The following is a 22699-nucleotide window of genomic DNA, read 5'->3' as shown; positions in this document are numbered from 1 at the left end:
CATTTTGGTAATTTTGGTCATTTTGGTCATTTTGGTCATTTTGATCATTTTGATCATTTTGAACATTTTGGACATTTTGGTCATTTTGGTCATTTTGGTCATTTTGGTCATTTTGGTCATTTTGGTCATTTTGGTCATTTTGGTCATTTTGGTCATTTCGATCATTTTGGTCATTTTGGTCATTTTGGTCATTTTGGTCATTTTGGTCATTTTGGTCATTTTGGTCATTTTGGTAATTTTGGTCATTTTGGTCATTTTGGTCATTTTGGTAATTTTGGTCATTTCGATCATTTTGGTCATTCTGATCATTTTGGGCATTTTGGTCATTTTGGTAATTTTGGTCATTTTGGTCATTTCGGTCATTTCGATCATTTTGGTCATTCTGATCATTTTGGTCATTTTGGTCATTTTGGTCATTTTGGTCATTTTGGTCATTTTGGTCATTTTGGTCATTTTGGTCATTTTGGTCATTTTGGTCATTTTGATCATTTTGATCATTTTGAACATTTTGGACATTTTGGTCATTTTGGACATTTTGGTCATTTTGGTCATTTTGGTCATTTTGGTCATTTTGGTCATTTTGGTCATTTTGGTCATTTTGGTCATTTTGGTCATTTTGGTCATTTTGGTCATTTTGGTCATTTCGATCATTTTGGTCATTTTGGTCATTTTGGTCATTTTGGTCATTTTGGTCATTTTGGTCATTTTGGTCATTTTGGTCATTTTGGTCATTTTGGTCATTTTGGTCATTTTGGTCATTTTGGTCATTTTGGTCATTTTGGTCATTTTGGTCATTTTGGTCATTTTGGTAATTTTGGTCATTTTGGTCATTTCGGTCATTCTGATCATTTTGGGCATTTTGGTCATTTTGGTAATTTGGTCATTTTGGTCATTTCGATCATTTTGGTCATTCTGATCATTTTGGGCATTTTGGTCATTTTGGTAATTTTGGTCATTTTGGTCATTTTGGTCATTTTGGTAATTTTGGTCATTTCGATCATTTTGGTCATTCTGATCATTTTGGGCATTTTGGTCATTTTGGTAATTTTGGTCATTTTGGTCATTTCGGTCATTTCGATCATTTTGGTCATTCTGATCATTTTGGTCATTTTGGTCATTTTGGTCATTTTGGTCATTTTGGTCATTTTGGTCATTTTGGTCATTTTGGTCATTTTGGTCATTTTGATCATTTTGATCATTTTGAACATTTTGGACATTTTGGTCATTTTGGTCATTTTGGTCATTTTGGTCATTTTGGTCATTTTGGTCATTTTGGTCATTTTGGTCATTTTGGTCATTTTGGTCATTTCGATCATTTTGGTCATTTTGGTCATTTTGGTCATTTTGGTCATTTTGGTCATTTTGGTCATTTTGGTCATTTTGGTCATTTTGGTCATTTTGGTCATTTTGGTCATTTTGGTCATTTTGGTCATTTTGGTCATTTTGGTCATTTTGGTAATTTTGGTCATTTTGGTCATTTTGGTCATTTTGGTCATTTTGGTCATTTTGGTCATTTTGGTAATTTTGGTCATTTTGGTCATTTCGGTCATTCTGATCATTTTGGGCATTTTGGTCATTTTGGTAATTTTGGTCATTTTGGTCATTTCGATCATTTTGGTCATTCTGATCATTTTGGGCATTTTGGTCATTTTGGTAATTTTGGTCATTTTGGTCATTTTGGTAATTTTGGTCGTTTCGATCATTTTGGTCATTCTGATCATTTTGGGCATTTTGGTCATTTTGGTAATTTTGGTCATTTTGGTCATTTCGGTCATTTCGATCATTTTGGTCATTCTGATCATTTTGGTCATTTTGGTCATTTTGGTCATTTTGGTCATTTTGGTCATTTTGGTCATTTTGGTCATTTTGGTCATTTTGGTCATTTTGATCATTTTGATCATTTTGAACATTTTGGACATTTTGGTCATTTTGGTCATTTTGGTCATTTTGGTCATTTTGGTCATTTTTGTCATTTTGGTCATTTTGGTCATTTTGGTCATTTCGATCATTTTGGTCATTTTGGTCATTTTGGTCATTTTGGTCATTTTGGGCATTTTGGTCATTTTGGTCATTTTGGTAATTTTGGTAATTTTGGTCATTTTGGTCATTTTGGTCATTTTGGTCATTTTGGTCATTTTGGTAATTTTGGTAATTTTGGTCATTTCGGTCATTTCGATCATTTTGGTCATTCTGATCATTTTGGTCATTTTGGTCATTTTGGTCATTTTGGTCATTTTGGTCATTTTGGTCATTTTGATCATTTTGATCATTTTGAACATTTTGGACATTTTGGTCATTTTGGTCATTTTGGTCATTTTGGTCATTTTGGTCATTTTGTTCATTTTGGTCATTTTGGTCATTTTGGTCATTTCGATCATTTTGGTCATTTTGGTCATTTTGGTCATTTTGGTCATTTTGGTCATTTTGGTCATTTTGGTCATTTTGGTCATTTTGGTCATTTTGGTCATTTTGGTCATTTTGGTCATTTTGGTAATTTTGGTAATTTTGGTCATTTTGGTCATTTTGGTCATTTTGGTCATTTTGGTCATTTTGGTAATTTTGGTCATTTTGGTCATTTCGGTCATTCTGATCATTTTGGGCATTTTGGTCATTTTGGTAATTTTGGTCATTTTGGTCATTTTGGTCATTTTGATCATTTTGATCATTTTGAACATTTTGGACATTTTGGTCATTTTGGTCATTTTGGTCATTTTGGTCATTTTGGTCATTTTGGTCATTTTGGTCATTTTGGTCATTTTGGTCATTTCGATCATTTTGGTCATTTTGGTCATTTTGGTCATTTTGGTCATTTTGGTCATTTTGGTCATTTTGGTCATTTTGGTAATTTTGGTAATTTTGGTCATTTTGGTCATTTTGGTCATTTTGGTCATTTTGGTCATTTTGGTCATTTTGGTCATTTTGGTAATTTTGGTCATTTTGGTCATTTTGGTCATTTTGGTCATTTTGGTCATTTTGGTCATTTTGGTAATTTTGGTAATTTTGGTCATTTCGGTCATTCTGATCATTTTGGGCATTTTGGTCATTTTGGTAATTTTGGTAATTTTGGTCATTTTGGTCATTTTGATCATTTTGATCATTTTGAACATTTTGGACATTTTGGTCATTTTGGTCATTTTGGTCATTTTGGTCATTTTGGTCATTTTGGTCATTTTGGTCATTTTGGTCATTTTGGTCATTTTGGTCATTTTGGTCATTTCGATCATTTTGGTCATTTTGGTCATTTTGGTCATTTTGGTCATTTTGGTCATTTTGGTCATTTTGGTCATTTTGGTCATTTTGGTCATTTTGGTCATTTTGGTCATTTTGGTCATTTTGGTCATTTTGGTAATTTTGGTCATTTTGGTCATTTTGGTCATTTTGGTAATTTTGGTCATTTCGATCATTTTGGTCATTCTGATCATTTTGGGCATTTTGGTCATTTTGGTAATTTTGGTCATTTTGGTCATTTCGGTCATTTCGATCATTTTGGTCATTCTGATCATTTTGGTCATTTTGGTCATTTTGGTCATTTTGGTCATTTTGGTCATTTTGGTCATTTTGGTCATTTTGGTCATTTTGATCATTTTGATCATTTTGAACATTTTGGACATTTTGGTCATTTTGGTCATTTTGGTCATTTTGGTCATTTTGGTCATTTTGGTCATTTTGGTCATTTTGGTCATTTTGGTCATTTCGATCATTTTGGTCATTTTGGTCATTTTGGTCATTTTGGTCATTTTGGTCATTTTGGTCATTTTGGTCATTTTGGTCATTTTGGTCATTTTGGTCATTTTGGTCATTTTGGTCATTTTGGTCATTTTGGTCATTTTGGTCATTTTGGTCATTTTGGTAATTTTGGTCATTTTGGTCATTTTGGTAATTTTGGTCATTTTGGTCATTTCGGTCATTCTGATCATTTTGGGCATTTTGGTCATTTTGGTAATTTGGTCATTTTGGTCATTTCGATCATTTTGGTCATTCTGATCATTTTGGGCATTTTGGTCATTTTGGTAATTTTGGTCATTTTGATCATTTTGGTCATTTTGGTAATTTTGGTCATTTCGATCATTTTGGTCATTCTGATCATTTTGGGCATTTTGGTCATTTTGGTAATTTTGGTCATTTTGGTCATTTCGGTCATTTCGATCATTTTGGTCATTCTGATCATTTTGGTCATTTTGGTCATTTTGGTCATTTTGGTCATTTTGGTCATTTTGGTCATTTTGGTCATTTTGGTCATTTTGGTCATTTTGATCATTTTGATCATTTTGAACATTTTGGACATTTTGGTCATTTTGGTCATTTTGGTCATTTTGGTCATTTTGGTCATTTGGTCATTTTGGTCATTTTGGTCATTTTGGTCATTTTGGTCATTTCGATCATTTTGGTCATTTTGGTCATTTTGGTCATTTTGGTCATTTTGGTCATTTTGGTCATTTTGGTCATTTTGGTCATTTTGGTCATTTTGGTCATTTTGGTCATTTTGGTCATTTTGGTCATTTTGGTCATTTTGGTCATTTTGGTAATTTTGGTCATTTTGGTCGTTTTGGTCATTTTGGTCATTTTGGTCATTTTGGTCATTTTGGTAATTTTGGTCATTTTGGTCATTTTGGTCATTTTGGTCATTTTGGTAATTTTGGTCATTTTGATCATTTTGGTCATTTTGGTCATTTTGGTCATTTTGGTAATTTTGGTCATTTTGGTCATTTCGGTCATTCTGATCATTTTGGGCATTTTGGTCATTTTGGTATTTTTGGTCATTTTGGTCATTTTGGTCATTTTGATCATTTTGATCATTTTGAACATTTTGGACATTTTGGTCATTTTGGTCATTTTGGTCATTTTGGTCATTTTGGTCATTTTGGTCATTTTGGTCATTTTGGTCATTTTGGTCATTTCGATCATTTTGGTCATTTTGGTCATTTTGGTCATTTTGGTCATTTTGGTCATTTTGGTCATTTTGGTCATTTTGGTCATTTTGGTCATTTTGGTCATTTTGGTCATTTTGGTCATTTTGGTCATTTTGGTCATTTCGGTAATTTTGGTAATTTTGGTCATTTTGGTCATTTTGGTCATTTTGGTCATTTTGGTAATTTTGGTCATTTCGATCATTTTGGTCATTTCGGTAATTTTGGTCATTTCGTTCATTTTGGTCATTTTGATCATTTTGGTCATTTTGGTCATTTTGGTCATTTTGGTCATTTTGGACATTTTTGTCATTTTGGTCATTTCGGTAATTTTTTTCATTTTGGTCATTTTGGTAATTTTGGTAATTTTGGTTATTTTGGTCATTTTGGTCATTTTGGTCATTTTGGTCATTTTGGTCATTTTGGTCATTTTGGTCATTTTGGTCATTTTGGTCATTTTGGTCATTTGCGTCATTCTGATCATTTCGGTCATTTTGATCATTTCGATCATATTGGTCATTTTGGCCATTTCGGTCATTTTGGTCATTTCGGTCATTTTGGTCATTTTGATCATTTTGGTCATTTTGATCATTTTGGTCATTTTGGTCATTTTGGTCATTTTGGTCATTTTGGTCATTTTGGTCATTTTGGTCATTTTGGTCATTTCGATCATTTTGGTCATTTCGGTAATTTTGGTCATTTCGTTCATTTTGGTCATTTTGATCATTTTGGTCATTTTGGTCATTTTGGTCATTTTGGTCATTTTGGACATTTTTGTCATTTTGGTCATTTCGGTAATTTTTTTCATTTTGGTCATTTTGGTAATTTTGGTAATTTTGGTTATTTTGGTCATTTTGGTCATTTTGGTCATTTTGGTCATTTTGGTCATTTTGGTCATTTTGGTCATTTTTGTCATTTTGGTCATTTTGGTCATTTTGGTCATTTTGGTCATTTTGGTCATTTTGGTCATTTTGGTCATTTTGGTCATTTTGGTCATTTTGGTCATTTTGGTCATTTTGGTCATTTTGGTCATTTTGGTCATTTTGGTCATTTTGATCATTTTGGTCATTTTGATCATTTTGGTCATTTTGGTCATTTTGGTAATTTTGGTCATTTTGGTAATTTTGGTCATTTTGGTCATTTTGGTCATTTTGGTCATTTTGGTCATTTTGGTCATTTTGGTCATTTTGGTCATTTTGGTCATTTTAGTCATTTTGGTCATTTTGGTCATTTTGGTCATTTTGGTCATTTTGGTCATTTTGGTCATTTTGGTCATTTTGGTCATTTTGGTCATTTTGGTCATTTTGGTCATTTTGGTCATTTTGGTCATTTTGGTCATTTTGGTCATTTTGGTCATTTTGGTCATTTTGGTTATTTTGGTCATTTTGGTCATTTTGGTCATTTTGGTCATTTTGGTCATTTTGGTCATTTTGGTCATTTTGGTCATTTTGGTCATTTTGGTCATTTTGGTCATTTTGGTCATTTTGGTAATTTTGGTCATTTTGGTCATTTTGGTCATTTTGGTCATTTTGGTAATTTTGGTCATTTTGATCATTTTGGTCATTTTGGTCATTTTGGTCATTTTGGTAATTTTGGTCATTTTGGTCATTTCGGTCATTCTGATCATTTTGGGCATTTTGGTCATTTTGGTATTTTTGGTCATTTTGGTCATTTTGGTCATTTTGATCATTTTGATCATTTTGAACATTTTGGACATTTTGGTCATTTTGGTCATTTTGGTCATTTTGGTCATTTTGGTCATTTTGGTCATTTTGGTCATTTTGGTCATTTTGGTCATTTCGATCATTTTGGTCATTTTGGTCATTTTGGTCATTTTGGTCATTTTGGTCATTTTGGTCATTTTGGTCATTTTGGTCATTTTGGTCATTTTGGTCATTTTGGTCATTTTGGTCATTTTGGTCATTTTGGTCATTTCGGTAATTTTGGTAATTTTGGTCATTTTGGTCATTTTGGTCATTTTGGTCATTTTGGTAATTTTGGTCATTTCGATCATTTTGGTCATTCTGATCATTTTGGGCATTTTGGTCATTTTGGTAATTTTGGTCATTTTGGTCATTTCGGTCATTTCGATCATTTTGGTCATTCTGATCATTTTGGTCATTTTGGTCATTTTGGTCATTTTGGTCATTTTGGTCATTTTGGTCATTTTGATCATTTTGATCATTTTGAACATTTTGGACATTTTGGTCATTTTGGTCATTTTGGTCATTTTGGTCATTTTGGTCATTTTGGTCATTTTGGTCATTTTTGGCCATTTTGATGTTTTTGATGTTTTTGATGTTTTTGATGTTTTTGATGTTTTTGATGTTTTTGATTTTTTTGATTTTTTTGATGTTTTTGATGTTTTTGATGTTTTTGATGTTTTTGATGTTTTTGATGTGTTTTGTTTTTAGCGAGATTTTTCACAAAATTGAGATACTTTCTAAAAGTCACAGGCTCTTATTACCACTTGTTTTTCAGATTGATTATGAGATTATCCACGTTCCTTATGACACTCTCAAGGTTACCTCTTTTTACCAATTTCCAACTCGTTTCAAGTCATCCCATGTTGTCAATGACTACAGATTGAACTGTATATCTCTGGTCAGACCCAAATCTGATTATTCCCCGTCATTTTGTCGAAATTTTCATTTGCCTCCGGAGTTGCTCACTTTTATTCAAATCTCTCTCTCTGTGAACAAGCCTCTCCAGACATGGTTTCGGATTGGTTTTTCAAATCAATGTCCAGTGGCGCATTCATTCCTCTTGATTAGTGATTCTACCGGAATTAGGGTGGTTCTGTTTTTTATTATTATGTTTTTTTTTTTCAACTTACAAATCATATGATTGCATTTTTAGATTCAATTGGATTGATTTTTTCAAAGCAATTAAGTCAGCCCAATCTTGCTTCCGCTCTAATACTGTCAACCGGTTCTTTCATTCTTGGAAACTTAACCGAGTTTTTCCTGCTCGGTCGAGCAAATAAATGCCTTCAGAGCCACAAATTGACACCCTGACCTAAATGGATTTCAATTATCGGTTCTCGGCTGCACCACCCCGATACACTCACTACAGTCGGCAAAATAGAGCAGAGCTTTCGCAAAGAGTCTTCCTTCCGGGGCATAAAATACTGTTGCAAGCCCGGCCTCCTCGGCAAATCCATCATCTATCCCCGTGCCGGCTAGGCCAGGCAGGTCTATAAATGAGTCGGAAAACGGAGGAAAATTGAAAATTCGATGAAAAAAGCAGCTCCCGAACAAAGACACGGCTTAAACTGTGTGTGTGTGTGTGCCTCCCGAGTTGGTTGATGAGAAAATGGCATTCTAGAAGCTGCTGCACGGCGACCGACCTCGTTCTATACTACAGTTCGAAAGCGGATTTTCCTGTCGGCGAAATCTGAGATCATAATTTAATTGCCACCCGGAAAAAGAGTCGGGAATTGACATTGCGCGCAGTTGTAATTGGATTCCTGTGCCGTCGGTTTTCGGTCTTCTTCTTCGCGTTTTTAAGCTGGTTCTACATTCGACTGAGTATTATCTCGATGGAAATGAAAACTGTCATTTATTTGAACCAATCAGAGCTCGGCTATTGAGGGCGGATCGGAATTGATAGTCTGCGTTTTTTATTCGCCATTGAATGGAAATCGCTTTTCAATTAATCCACATAGCTATAATGAAATGAATCAATTTAATAATGAATTATTTCAAGCTAGCTTAACTGCCCATAATTGAAAATTCGGCTATTATGCCAAATCAAGTATTCCGAGAAAAACGCGTTTTAGTGTTTGTCACAAAATCTCTGTCAAGGCAATTTCCCATAAGAGTGGCATATTAGCCGTTTGGTTTTTCGCATCGGCAGCCAAGTCTAAACACTATTTCAGTGAAATTCAAGTTCCAGAAGATGCGTTGGAACATCCTCTACCACCTGGTGCTAATAACTCGTTTTTGCCAAAAGTGGATATTAGCCATTTTTTCAATGGTGGGCATTTAAGGGCTCTTTTAAATTTAGAAATTTTTGCACTCTTAATGTAGTTCCGAATCCATCCTGATGGGGACTAATAAAACCAATAAACATATTGAACAGAATCTAATTCAAATAGCAAATAGTAATTCACCTCAATGAACGGTAACTCAATAAAATATTTTTTTCAATAGGCAATTGTTTACAGGTGAGCAATTTTGGCAGCTGTCCTTTTTGTATGGCTATTTAAATATTCAAAATCTGTCTCTTGGGAAAAGATTTCCAGATCGTTTTAGTATCTTAGGCAAAATTTTAGATACTGCTTCCTCTCAGAAAAAAAAGTTACACCAAAGGCCCACTCACAGGAAAAATATATACACTCAACCCCCCGGTTAGTTGATCACTTTTTTTGTTTGACACTTGTTTAGTTTGTACCCCGTTGGTTGGGTAAAGGCAAACTAAAAAGTTACGAACTGTCACTTTTTTACACGGCGCTCACGCACACTATCAAAACAAACGTTTGGTAGTGTGTGTGAACTCCGTGTAAAAAGGATGTCAAACTGTCAAGTTGGTGTCAAACCATCGGGGTTTGAGTGTATATCAGAATTTATCATACAGTACAGGGTGACCACTCAAATCCCATTTTGAAATTCCCGACTTTTCCCGACTTCCAGAATCTCAAATAATTTGCATTTCTTATCTAAAAGTAAAAGGTCAACATCAACCATCATAAAATCAAAATGAATTTAAAAAAATAAAACTGTTGACAATTTTCGTAAAATTAAATTCAATAAATTTATTTAAAAAAAAAACATAAAAATGGAAGCACTCATTATTTTGATTCAAGTTAGAAACATAACCAATTAGTATTTGAAAAATAACTGAAAGCTTAATAACATTTATAATTTCAATGTTTATTTTTAAAATTGCCAAAAGTATAGTTTTGGCTACTTCGTTTCAACTGGAAATGACAAAAAGTTAAAGATAACTGAATTTAAAATTTTATACTTATTTTTAAGACATGATTGCTGATATCAATAAATTGAGAAAATAACTAGAACATTTTGTTATTTAATTTTTGAACTAAAAATCATTTTCATTCTCAAATAGGAAAGGAACCCTTAATTTAAATGAAGATACTAAAAAATAATTGAATGAATTTGATTTGAAAATTGTACAACAATATCCAAAAAATTTCAAAAAAAAATTGGGATTCCTGACTTTTTCCGACTGTCTGTCAAAATATCACAAATTCCCGACTTTTCCCGATTTCCCGACATTTTGCAGCAAGCCCGAATATCAATTTTTCCTGTTTTTTCGCTGAAATTTAGTTAAGTTTTACTGAATTTTCATCAACTGAAATTTCAGTAAGCGATTCAGTAATTTAAAATTTACTGAATTCTCAGTTAACAGAAATTTGCCACTTTGACGGACAGTTTATAGAAATTTCCGTTAAATTGTTTTTCAAAACAACTGAAACTTCAGCACAAGAATCGTCAAACTATTTGGCTGAAATTTCAGTTACTTTCTAGTGTCAGTTTGACGATTCTGCAATCGTTGCTGGTATTTCAGTTGTCAAAATGTGATTTTGACTGACAGAAGAGGGTTTAAATTTCGCCTTTGAGAAATCGGTGCTTAATCATCATTTAATGTCCCTCCTAATGGCACTAACAGATATTTATGTTCACGTGAGCCCAACCCCGACTCACGCTGCTATTTAATTAGTCTCGTTTCCAAAATTAAATGTTTTCATGCGTGGTGGTGCAATCACCGATGTTATTTTGAAACGTGGCTTCAAAGCTGGGGCCAATTTATTTCCGCTGTTATCTTGTGATTGTCTGTGAAAGTTTGAAACGTGGTCAGAAAACAAAAGTGAGACTTTCAACTCTTCTTATCTGTGACCAACCCCCCGGCGTATGAAGAGCGAGCGAACAATTTTAACGCAAATGCCACTGCACTGTCCTACCCTTTTTGGCCATCGTTTCGAGGGACGAGTTGGGCTCCGCAAATGTGACTAAAATAACTTATCTGGAAATCGCGCGCCGCAATAGCACGATATTTAACCGAGCACGTTTGTTAGTTGTGATAATGACGCTGAAAATGCCCGATGCGTTTTTCCGGAAATGGGGACGGCTGGAGCGAAACGACTGTTGCACACGCTGGTGGCACAATATTTGCCTAATTAGGTGAAAATAGAGACCGGTTTTTGGAAATGGGACGTGGGATCGGAAAGTGCTGAGGGTGCAGTTTACTGGCTATTCAGACTAGATTTAAATTAGAGGGTGACGTTCTGATTCTAGATTTAAGCATTGAAAAGAATTTAAGTGAAAACAGTTGATATTTAAGTTTGCTAAAAAAATTGTTTATTTTCTTTTCTTTCTCTATGCCGTAGACAGATTCACAGCGTCAACTCAAGCAAAACCAACGAAATGGTATGTAACGTAAGATCTATGAACCGTCAAGCAAAAGTAGTAGGAGAGGATCGAAATGTAGACTTCTCTGCAACTAGCAACTCCCAGCTCCCAAGTAACCTATCGTTTGTAGGAGTTCTCAGGTATCGAAATCATATATCAATGCTGAGCAGCGCAGCCAGCGTTCCAGTAACTCGACACATTCTGTACGGCGCCATGCAAGAGCTCTGCCCTTGAGATCAGATCAATAATATGCCAACCTGAGATCACGTTAGCTAGTCTTGCGGTTTTTTTAAGCCATATGGATTGGATTGGGTCTTCCTCCTCGTAGTCGGCTTGGCCATTCCGGCAAAACTCGTCAAGGAATTGCACACACTATGTGTGCATGTTGTAGAGTCCTAGAACCATCGATTGTTCCGTCGCTCCCTGTTCAAACTCGCAATAATGCCTTCCGCTCCGGTCGGTTGCTTACTCTCGACTTGCATACAAGATGTGGTACCAACGCAATATGCCTACACATGGGACAGTCTAGGATCTGCAGCCTTTCTTCACAACAGTAGTTATTCCGTGATTGCCATTGTCCGTGATTATGGTTTCGTACATGTTGCGAACCTGGATAAGAGGGAAGGATTATCAGCACCTAAAAAAACTAAAATTGAACAGATCTTACCTTCGACGATAGCACCAACTACCCTTCATCCGGCGGTGCAGTTGCAGAGGTTGCATATCCGACATCACATGGACCACCTTCTACCTACCATCACACGCAACAAAAAACAAACAGCAAGATAAAGGCCGCCGAAATCGAAACAAAAACAAACGCAAATATGTCATTTCTACACGGTGACGGGAGAGTGAGGAAGCTTTTATAGTTTTCGATCATTTTAGCTTATCTACTTTACCGACACAGAGATTACGCACACTTTGGGTGCATTAACTTAGAATTTGTTTTTCGTTATGATGCAAACTTTGGATAGAATCAATAAACCAAATTTGTTTTTGTTTTGCTTTTTGAGTGTTTTTGGATTTCGCTGGCTTAAGGCAATTTCAAAACATCCTAAATGCAAACAAAATTTTGTGTTAATTGGACTATTTAAAAAAAAACTTCAATATTAATATTTCTTTCTAGCCCAGTGAAAAAATAAATCATTTAACTCAAAAAATACTCACGCCATGGCTGAAGGAGATTATTATTGTAAATCAATGGACCTAAATTTTTCTTCGTTAGAAGGACGCTTAGAGGGTCCTTTCCAAATATCCGTGCCCTAGATAATATTTTTTAAGGGATTTTTTATTTATTCCAATTTTAAAATTTTCCGTATACTTCGAATCTTCACCTAAAAGGATGCATTGTGAATGATCAAAACTTTCCAGCACCGCCTCGAATAAGCACGCAAATGTATGCCATTTACTAGCCAAAAAGGTCAAATTTGATGCACTTTTGATCATAATTTTTAATTGGTGAGGCCATTTTTCATGATTTTTTTTTTGCACCGAGTGACCGTTAATCTGGTCCGATATTCCCATCACGAGTTAGCCATGATAATCCGGTTGCTGATTGGATTTGGTGAAATTGGTGGGCACCAGAATTTACAAAATTTGTTTTCACAAAGAAACCCTTTTGAAAGCCGAATGTGCCTTCATAATCCTTTTCAGGCTGGACTTCATGGCATTGTTCATCAAATCTACCCATCGCCCATTGAGCGATTTCCAGCAGAACTTTGAGGTAAATTCCTTGATCCTTTTCAGCCGCGGCGCTAGTCTCTTCGCAACTCCACTCGCGACATTTCAGTTTGGTGCCACGGTGAAATTTTGTTTTGGTTTCGAATGTGACACTTGACATTTGAAACTACCCAAAATTGCTTCGCGAGATGAAAAAAACTCTATTTCGATTTATAGAGTTATCTACGTGCGCATGTATTGCGTGTTTGTACACGAAGTGTTTTTAGGTTAAAATTTGTACCCGCCAGCAAAAACAAATGGTAAGCTAGTGTGCGTGAGATGGGGTTTAGATAGCTCTATAGAGTTATCTAAGCCCGAGCCCACGCACACTAGCACCCCATTTGTTTTGCTGGCGGGTACAAAATTTAACCTCAATCTTTTTCGTGTACGTACACGGAATACATGCGCAACCTCGTGCGCAACTTTATTTCCGAAATCACACACGCACGTTCAAAATCACTCAGTTTTCATCAATATCGAACCTACTCAGAAAAGAGTAAAGGTGGCATCTGTCAAATTTGAGTGAATTTCACTCCGATCTGGTTGAATATCACTTAGTTTCGAGGAATTCTGAGTCAAATGCACTCAAATCTGACAGAAGCCCCTTTTACTCGTTTCTGAGTAGGTTCGGTTTTGACGAAAACTGAGGGATTTTGAAGGTACATGTAATGAGTTATCTACGTGCGCATGTATTGCGTGTACGTACACGAAAAAGATTGAGGACTTAAAAAACTCTATAAAGAACAAAATGTGGCCACTAGGATGGATCGATATGGTCGATTTTTCAGAACATGTTATTTTCGGTTGCTTTTAGGTTCCTAAACAACTCCCCTAAATTTGGGAGAGATTTCTGAAAAAAACATGTTTTAGACCAGTTTTGAGGACGCTCTATCTTTTGACAGGAGCAAGATGGATCAATTTTAACGCCATTGTGTTGGTTTGAAAAATTTATAGGAAAATAAAAATGATAAAAATCAAAATGACAAAAAAAGGGTTTTCCCATACTAATTACCATACAAAATTGAAATGAAATGCGCAAAGTGTGGACGCAACCAAACGCTCCCAAATCTTAGGGGTTTGTTTTAATATATATATATAGACATCACACCGTCTTTTCAGACTGAGTGTTCGATTAGATTAGATTAGATTAGACATCACACCGTCATTTCAGACTGAATTTACTAACTAAACGGGACAAACACAGAACACCCAGAGGAGATGGGCGGGAATCGAACACGGGCCCCTTAGCACACATGAGAGATCGGCAGCCGAAGCCGCTAACCACCGCGCCACGGGGTCCTCAAAGTCCAAAAAGCATAAAAAAAATTGTTCTGGTTTGATTTGATCATTTTTTAACTTTTTCATTTAACGACGAGCCAGTCTAGTGGCCACCAACAGCGCCTGTTGGAGTGAGCCAGTGATGCCAGGAAACTTTCTCTCTAAATGAGCAACTCTCTACGAAATCGGCCGATTTCGACCATTTTTATTTTTTGTATTTTTTTATTTGACTCAAACTTTGTGGGGGCCTTCCCTATGACCAAATATGCTATTTTGTGTCATTGGTTCACCCATACAAGTCTGCATACAATTTTGGCAGCTGTCCATACAAAAATGGTATGTAAATATTCAAACAGCTGTAACTTTTGAGTGAATTTTCTGATCAATGTCTTCGGCAAAGTTGTAGGTATTGTTGAGGACTATTGAGAAAAAAATAGGTACACGGAAAAAAAAAATTGAGGATTTTTTTATCAACTTTTTTTTCACTAAAACTCAATTTCCCAAAATACGTATTTTTTGATTTTCGAGATTTTTTGATATGTTTTACGGGACAAAAATCCGCAACTTTTGAGCCATAGAGAAACATGGTCAAAAAATCTGCCACCGACGGCCGCCGAGTTATAAATTTTTGAAAAAATAGTGATTTTTGGAAAAAAATCGAAGATTCATGCAAAAACAAGTTTGACATTATTTTTTAATGCAAAATTGAATTTACAATCGAAAAGTACTTTACGTATTTTTTGATAAAGGACTCCGTTTTCTAGATATAGCCACCGAAAGTTTGATTTTAGCGAAATATTTGCAGTTTTTCAATTTTTAAAAATAGTGACCATGAGTGACCATTTCTAAAAATATTTTTTTTGAAAAGTTCAGAAAATTTGCTATAAAATTGTCTAAGAGACATTGAAGATTGGACCTTTGGTTGCTGAGATACAGCGGCTTAAAGAAAAAGAAACACGAAAATTGAAGTTTTCTAAGTCTCACCCAAACAGCCCACCATTTTCTAATGACGATATATCAACAACTTATGGTCCGATTTTCAATGTCAATATATGAAACATTCGTGAAATTTTCCGATCTTTTCGAAAAAAATATTATGAAATTTTTTAAATCAAGACTAGCATTTTAAATGGGCGTAATATTCAATGTTTGGCCCTTTTAAAATGTTAGTCTTGATTTTAAAATTTTCAAAATATTTTTTTCGAAGAGAAAAATTCGAAGAGAATCGGTAAATTTCACGATTGTTTCATGTATTAACATTGAAAATCGGACCATTAATTGCTGAGATATCGTCATTAGAAAATGGTGGGCTGTTTGGGTGAGACTTAGAAAACTTCAATTTTCGTGTTTCTTTTTCTTTAAGCCGCTGTATCTCAGCAACCAAAGGTCCAATCTTCAATGTCTCTTAGACAATTTTATAGCAAATTTTCTGAACTTTTCAAAAAAAATATTTTTAGAAATGGTCACTCATGGTCACTATTTTTAAAAATCGAAAAACTGCAAATATTTCGCAGAAATCAAACTTTCGGTGGCTATATCTAGAAAACGGAGCCCTTTATCAAAAAATATGTGAAGTACTTTTCGATTGCAAATTCAATTTTGCATTAAAAAATAATGTCAAACTTGTTTTTGCATGAAACTTCGATTTTTTCCAAAAATCACTATTTTTTCAAAAATTCATAACTCGGCGGCAGATTTTTTGACCATGTTTCTCTATGGCTCAAAAGTTGCGGATTTTTGTCCCCTAAAACATCAAAAAATCTCGAAAATCAAAAAATACGTATTTTTTGAAATGGAGTTTTAGTGAAAAAAAAGTTGATAAAAAAAATCCTCAAATTTTTTTTTCCGTGTACCTATTTTTTTCTCAAAAGTCCTCAACAATACCTACAACTTTGCCGAAGACACCAAATTGATCAAAAAATTCACTCAAAAGTTACAGCTGTTTGAATATTTACATACCATTTTTGTATGGACAGCTGCCAAAATTGTATGGAGACTTGTATGGGTGAACCAATGACACAAAATAGCATATTTGGGTATAGGGAAGGCCCCCACAAAGTTTGAGCCAAATCAAAAAATACAAATAAAATCCATTTCCGGTTTTGGTAGAGAATTGCTCAAATGCTACTTTTCGTGAGTGTTCACTTAAAATTTCGTCACAAATAGCAGAACTAAGCAGACCCAAAAGAGCGCTGGAAGACAAAAGAACTAGGATAAAAATTGAAAAATGGGGGTGGCCGAGGGCATTCTCGTCAGATAAGATTACACTTGGGAAATATTTTTTTTAATGCTTGTAAAAGGAATAATTTTTAGTTAAAGTGATGTTTATTCACCCAGTCACGACGTTCTAGCAGGTTCTAGCAGTGTAAGAACAGTGCTGGATCTTCTTTCAGCATTCTAGTAGAAATGTTCCACTCTTTCAGCAGGATTCTGGCAGAACCAGCTCGCTAGAATATTTTGTGACTGGGTACATTTTCTTTTCGCATTATTTTTTTTTCCGTGGATGGGTACTACCCAAAGTTGAGTACGATGCAGACAAAAACAGCTCACCTGCATTCTATCGCCTTGATCCCAACTTTTTGACAGTTCGCAGTCTGTTTTCTGCTTAAACTTTGCTGACGTGAGGCGACGCACGTAAACATTGAGGTTTCTTGTGTAATGTTTTAACAGAAATTTAAATTGTGAATGGTTTTATGATTGGAATGTGATTTTAACTGTGCAGAGGAAATCTTTAAAGAAGGAAGTATGGCGTTAAGGTTACTGATGAACCTGAAGCAGGTTCCGGCGTTTAGCAGGTAATTTTTAATTGATGCAATTTTGCGACTATTTTTTTTTTTTTTAAAGGAAATTCTTATTTCAGTTCCTCCCCGCTGACATTCTGCCGCGGTCAGCTGCTGAACCCGGCCAAGTTTAGCCAGCACCAGTCCAATGTCCTCCGGTTCAGTCGTCAAAACAGATCTAACGTTCCCCGGGGCGAATCGTTTGCCCCCCGCCAGACGATCGTGCCGACGGAGCTGGCCACCGAGTCCGGCTACATCGATCCGTCGAGCCTGTGGAAGTGCTTCGCGTTCACGGTGGCCTTCACCACGGGCAGCTTCGTGGGGGTGACGATTTGGGAGTACGAAACGATCCGGTCGCGGGCGATGACGGCGCTGCGGAGCAAGCTGAACTTGAACTGGTTCCGGGAGCGGGCTCGGAACGGGCGCCAGGAGGTGGACCAGTGGCGGAAGGAGGTCAGCGGCTGGTGGAGCCGGTTGACGCCGGGGGAGCGGGTTTTTGCGCCGATTTGTGCGCTGAACGTGGTGGTGTTTGGGCTGTGGCGGTTGCCGCAGCTGCAGCCGATGATGGTCCGGTATTTTGCGTCGAATCCGGCGGCCAGGGCCGTGTGTTGGCCAATGTTCCTGTCGACGTTGAGTCACTACTCGCTGTTTCACATCGCGGCCAACATGTACGTGCTGCACAGTTTTAGCCACGCCGCCGTGGCCACTCTGGGGCGGGAACAGTTCCTGGGGCTTTATCTGAGTGCGGGCGTGATTGCGTCGTTTGCGAGTCATGTGTTCAAAACGGTCATGCGGCAGCCGGGGCTTTCGCTGGGGGCTTCCGGGGCCATTATGGCCGTGTTGGCGTACGTTTGCACGCAGTATCCGGACACGCAGCTGAGCATAGTATTTCTGCCGATGTACACGTTCTCGGCGGGGGCCGCCATCAAGGTCATCATGGGCATCGACTTGGCGGGAGTTTTGCTCGGCTGGAAGATTTTTGACCACGCGGCGCATTTGGGTGGGGCGCTGTTTGGACTGTTTTGGGCGCATTACGGCAGTACGAGGGTAAGTCGTGGTTTTGGGCGAATTGTAGAACTTAAAATAAATGAGAATTAAATATTGCAGGTTTGGCCACTCCGGGAGCATTTTGTCGGTTACTGGCACGAGCTGAGAGGACCACCGAAGAAATGACCACCTTCGCTATAGGGTAGCACTACAATAACTAATTTACTTTTATTGATTTAATAGCGATTACACTAATAAAACAATTCAATTCATGTTGACAGTTAAGTGGATTTCGGATATTCAAATTAAAAAAGTCGCACAATTACAAAAAAATCTGCTCAAAGCAAGTGATTTATAATCTCATCAATCTTCCCACTAATCTCACTTCAAGTGCCGGGCGTGGTAGGCCAAATGCTCCCCAATGAAGGACGCCACGTAAAAGTAGCTGTGATCGTAGCCCTCCCTCATGTTCAGCACGCACGGAACCTGCGCCGCCTTGCAAGCCTCCACCAGATTGTGCGGCAACAGCTGACCATCCTTCAGAAAACTGTCCTCCGCGCCCTGGTCCACGTACAGCTCCAGCGGCGGCCCGTTATACCCGGCGACCAGTTCCGACGCGTCCCAGTTGCGCCACTCCTCCTTCTCCCCCTCCCCAAAGTACCCCCCGAAAGCCTTCACTCCCCACGGACACTTGGTCGGGTTGCAGATCGGCGCAAACGCCGACACCGACCTATACAACCCCGGGTTCTTCAGCGCGCAAATCAACGCCCCGTGTCCGCCCATGCTGTGTCCCGCGATGCTCTGCCGGTCCACCGCCGTCGGAAAGTTATTATTAATCACATCAATCAGCTCCTGCGTCACGTAGCTAAACATCTTGTAGTGCTTGCTCCACGGATCCTTCGAAGCGTCCACGTAAAACCCCGCCCCACTGCCAAAGTCCCACGAGTCGTCCTCGCCGGGCAGGTTCACACCCCGTGGCGACGTATCCGGGCAGACCACAATCAACCCATGTTCCGCGGCGTAACGCTGGAAGCCGGACTTTTGGATGAAGTTGGTCTCGTTGCAGGTCAACCCGCTCAGCCAGTACAGCACCGGCAGTTTGGCGTCCGCTGCGGGCGCGCCGTCCGGCAGGAAGATGGCGAACTTCATCTCGCAGTCCAGCTCCTTCGACTGGTGCGAGAAGATCTTCTGCAGGCCGCCGAAGCATTTGTTCGTCGAGATAAGCGTTATCACCGTCATTTTGCTAGAAGAGGCGAAAGCGTTTACGAAATTCGAGTTTTCTCGCAATCAATGGATGAACACTTACCTAACACTTGAGCACAAGCTTTTCAACTGTTTAAAATGCAGTATTTTTGAATAACTTTTAAAACTTTCACCCCAAAAATGCAAGCAAAACAAGAATCGACCGGCGACTCCAGAAATATATTTTTTTGGAAATGACGTTGACTTTTGGAATTTTGACAGCAGGTTCAATGTGGTGATGATTTTAAAGGTAAGCTGAATCAAATCAGAAGTATTGACCAATGATGTTTGTTTAAGGTCTGGCTTAATGTAAGGTATGCACTTCGGAAGAAACCGGTCAAGAAAAAATTCAAATGGGAAGCAAGCGAGAAAGGGTGAAGAAAAGCCCCAAGAAAACGTCCCCTCTCTTTTTTTCTGCCGTTCGTAAAGCTGTTTTTGACCCCCTTTTCTTTGGAACATCAGTCAGAATTTGTAAACAAAAAGAGCATCCTGTTCGCGTCATTTTGTAGACGTTTACATTAGAAGTGAGCAGGATACATTCTTTGTTTTAGTCCATTTGCATCGGTTTGCTTGAATAAATAATCATTAAAAGTTTAGAATAATTTGGCAATCTAAATTTTTGGAGTTTTTTTTTTTTGAAGAGGTGAAAATCAGTGAGTAAAACAAAATGCCAGGAGTTGGACACTCAGCACGCCGTGCGTGCACTGAGTTAAACAGCCTTGCACAGTTCGCGCACACTTCGCGCACTCTTGCGCACCATCACGCACCATTCTGGAGAAAAAATGATTAAAAACTTGGCAACACTTCTAGAAATGTCATATTGATGAATGTTTACAAACAAACTCTAGCAAGATTTTTTATAGGCTGTATGTTCCGGCCGGATGGCGCCGATTGCTTCAACGGAATCGACATCGGCAATGAACACTCGGCGTTTGGGAAGAGCCTCGTGTGACGAATCGGTCCCGCTATTTGGAGTTTAAGGAGATTTTGTTCCCCTTTTTGTTTATAAGCCCAATTAAACGGAGGTACTGGTGCGATGTTTTACGGCGAAGAAACCGGTGGCCAATGAGCAGTGGAACCTGGTGAAGATCATTTACTCAATAAGAATTCGCTCGGTTGAGGGAGTAGAGAATAAACCGGTTCCGGCTGCTTTAAGGAGGAGGTTCAGAGGAAAGCAAAATGCTTCATTGAAAATATGTATTCTAGAAACCTCGATGGTTTGATCACTGAATGTTCGACATGAATTGTTGAAAATCCAGAAAATCCAGACAGAGTTAAAGCACAGTCTGTGGTTAAAGCTTGTAAATTCGTCAAAAAAGTCTAAAATTTAGGAATTAAAAAATTTAATTCCATAGAATTGAATACAAATTTGAAAAAACTAAAATTTTGAAATAAAAGCATTCTAAAACATAAATATTGAAGTGATGTTAACAAAACTAAAATAACTGAACAAAAAGACATTATTTTCAATTTCAGAATTATATAGTACAAAATTTTACGATTCAGGAAATTTAAAATATTCTTAGAATTTAAAATTTCAGAATTTAAATCGTTAAGAATTTAATCTTTAGAATTTTTGATATGACCATTTAAAACATTTTTTTTAAACTTGAGAATTGGGTCCTAAAATGAAGCTTAGATTACTGATATTATTGTTTACAGCGATAAAGCTTATTTTTCTGAGTACAATGAACCTTTGTACGACCACAAAGAGTTTAAAATGGATTTTAAAATCAATTTTGAAAAATTAACCTCGCGGTCCTTCTTGACAGAAAAGTTCCTACTTGACAGCTCGTTCCAAGGGGACCATAGTTGATCCATCGAAAAAATGTTGTCTAGTCAAAAAAAAATTTTGCATTAAAATGAAAAAAAGTGATCAGAAATTGTTTTTAATCTTGTTATTTACCGTTGTACATAAAAATTGACATAGGGCTTTAGTACCCAATTTAAAATTCCAATATTTTTAATTTGACAATTTTTAATTTTAAAATTTTAAATTTAAGAACTTTAAATTATTAAATTTAAAATTTGTGAAATTAAATTTTTGAATTTAAAATTTTACAATTTTAAGTTGTAGAACTTGAAATTTTTGAATTTTATTTAATAATTTTTATTAAATTCTCAACCTTAGAATTTAGAATTTTCGAATTTTACATTTTAATGTTTTGAATTTAAGAATTTATAATTCTAAAATTTAAAATTTCAAAATTTAAATTTTAGAATTATCAATTTTTTGAAATAAAAATTCAATAACTTTAAGTTTTAAATTTAACATGTAAAAATTTTGAGTTTTAAATAAATCCTGTTAAAATTTAAGTTTTAAATTAATCCAATAAGAATTGAAGTTTTAAATTTTTTAATTTCAAATTTTTCATTTCAGAATGTTTAGTTTGAGATTTGTGTATTTTAGAATTTTTAATAAAGGAATTTTAAATTTTAGAATTTTGAATTCAAGAATATATAAATTTAAGAATTTAAAATTTTGGACATTTTAGTATTCGAATTTTAAATTTTAGGATTAAAAATTTTAGAATTTTAAATTTGAGAATATTAAATTTCAGAATTGGAAATTTAATAATTATAAATTTTAGAATTTTAAAATCTTAATTTCAGAAAGTTAAAATTTCAGAATTTTAAATTTTAGAATTTTAAATTTTAGAATTTTAAATTTTAGAATTTTAAATTTAAGAATTTTAAATTTTAGAATATTAAATTTTAGAATATTAAATTTTAGAATTTTAAATTTTAAAATTTTAAATTTTAGAATTTTAAATTTAAATATTATCAATTAGAAGGTTTTTTTTAAATTTTTCCTTCCCTTGCCAAATCCATTGTTAGAATATCCAATTACATCAAAATGAATTATAATTCAAATCATAGTTGAAAGGAACTCCAAAACTCTATGAGGTTATAAGAAATACGGAATTGTAAATTGATTATTTACCAATAAAATAAATTGAATTGAAAATTGAATATTTTCAATTTTAAATTTCTGAATTTAAGATTTTAGAATTTTAAATTCTGAAATTATAAATTTTTGAGTTTTAAATTTTAGAGTTTTAAATTTTAGAATTTTAAATTTTAGAATTTTAAATTTTAGAATTTTAAATTTTAGAATTTCAAATTTTATAATTTTAAATTTTAGAATTTTAAGTTTGAAGATTTCAATTTGAGAACTTTGAATTTTATAAATTTCAGATTTAATATCTTAGAATTTTAGAATTTTAAATTTTAGAATTTTAAGTTTAAAGATTTCAATTTGAGCACTTTGAATTTTTGAAATTTCAGATTTAAAATCTTAGAATTTTAGAATTTTTAATAGTAGAATTTTTAGTTTAAGAATTTTAAATTTCTACAATTTTGAATTTTTGGAATTTTAACATTTAGGATTTTAATTTGAGAACTTTGAATT

General features: G+C 35.6%; 2 protein-coding genes and 1 long non-coding RNA gene across 3 annotated transcripts; 1 reads left to right on the top strand and 2 right to left on the bottom strand.

Annotated features, from left to right (window-relative positions):
• Window positions 1-11208: 11208 nt before the first annotated feature.
• Window positions 11209-12078, bottom strand: LOC128093583 (uncharacterized). The gene is made up of 2 exons (XR_008212609.1): window positions 11949-12078; window positions 11209-11890 (listed from the first exon to the last, which is right to left on the bottom strand). It is a non-coding gene; the product is annotated as an uncharacterized LOC128093583 (long non-coding RNA).
• A 4812-nt stretch (window positions 12079-16890) lies between these two features.
• Window positions 16891-18325, top strand: LOC120419711 (presenilins-associated rhomboid-like protein, mitochondrial). Its single transcript, XM_039582498.2, has 3 exons — window positions 16891-17073; window positions 17139-18105; window positions 18166-18325. The coding sequence occupies exons 1-3, from the start codon at window positions 17024-17026 to the stop codon at window positions 18229-18231; spliced, it is 1083 nt and encodes a 360-aa protein (XP_039438432.1). The 5' UTR covers window positions 16891-17023; the 3' UTR covers window positions 18232-18325.
• A 41-nt stretch (window positions 18326-18366) lies between these two features.
• LOC120419712 (S-formylglutathione hydrolase) lies at window positions 18367-19490 on the bottom strand. Its single transcript, XM_039582500.2, has 2 exons — window positions 19352-19490; window positions 18367-19288 (listed from the first exon to the last, which is right to left on the bottom strand). Exon 2 carries the CDS (start codon window positions 19282-19284, stop codon window positions 18427-18429), a length of 858 nt encoding a protein of 285 aa, XP_039438434.1. The 5' UTR covers window positions 19285-19288; window positions 19352-19490; the 3' UTR covers window positions 18367-18426.
• Window positions 19491-22699: the final 3209 nt, after the last annotated feature.

This window comes from Culex pipiens, chromosome 3, assembly GCF_016801865.2.
Source record: "Culex pipiens pallens isolate TS chromosome 3, TS_CPP_V2, whole genome shotgun sequence".
In the NCBI taxonomy this organism is placed as follows: Eukaryota; Metazoa; Arthropoda; class Insecta; order Diptera; family Culicidae; genus Culex; species Culex pipiens.
This window is presented reverse-complemented; position numbering and strand designations above follow the sequence as displayed.

Bases quoted from the DNA above. Each gene is read 5' to 3' on its own strand.
- LOC120419711 (XM_039582498.2), top strand. From the start codon at position 17,024: ATGGCGTTAAGGTTACTGATGAACCTGAAGCAGGTTCCGGCGTTTAGC. The intron at 17,074-17,138 runs GTAATTTTTAAT...TTCTTATTTCAG, and splicing joins CAGGTTCCGGCGTTTAGCAG to TTCCTCCCCGCTGACATTCT. The intron at 18,106-18,165 runs GTAAGTCGTGGT...TAAATATTGCAG, and splicing joins CGCATTACGGCAGTACGAGG to GTTTGGCCACTCCGGGAGCA.
- LOC120419712 (XM_039582500.2), bottom strand. From the start codon at position 19,284: ATGACGGTGATAACGCTTATCTCGACGAACAAATGCTTCGGCGGCCTG.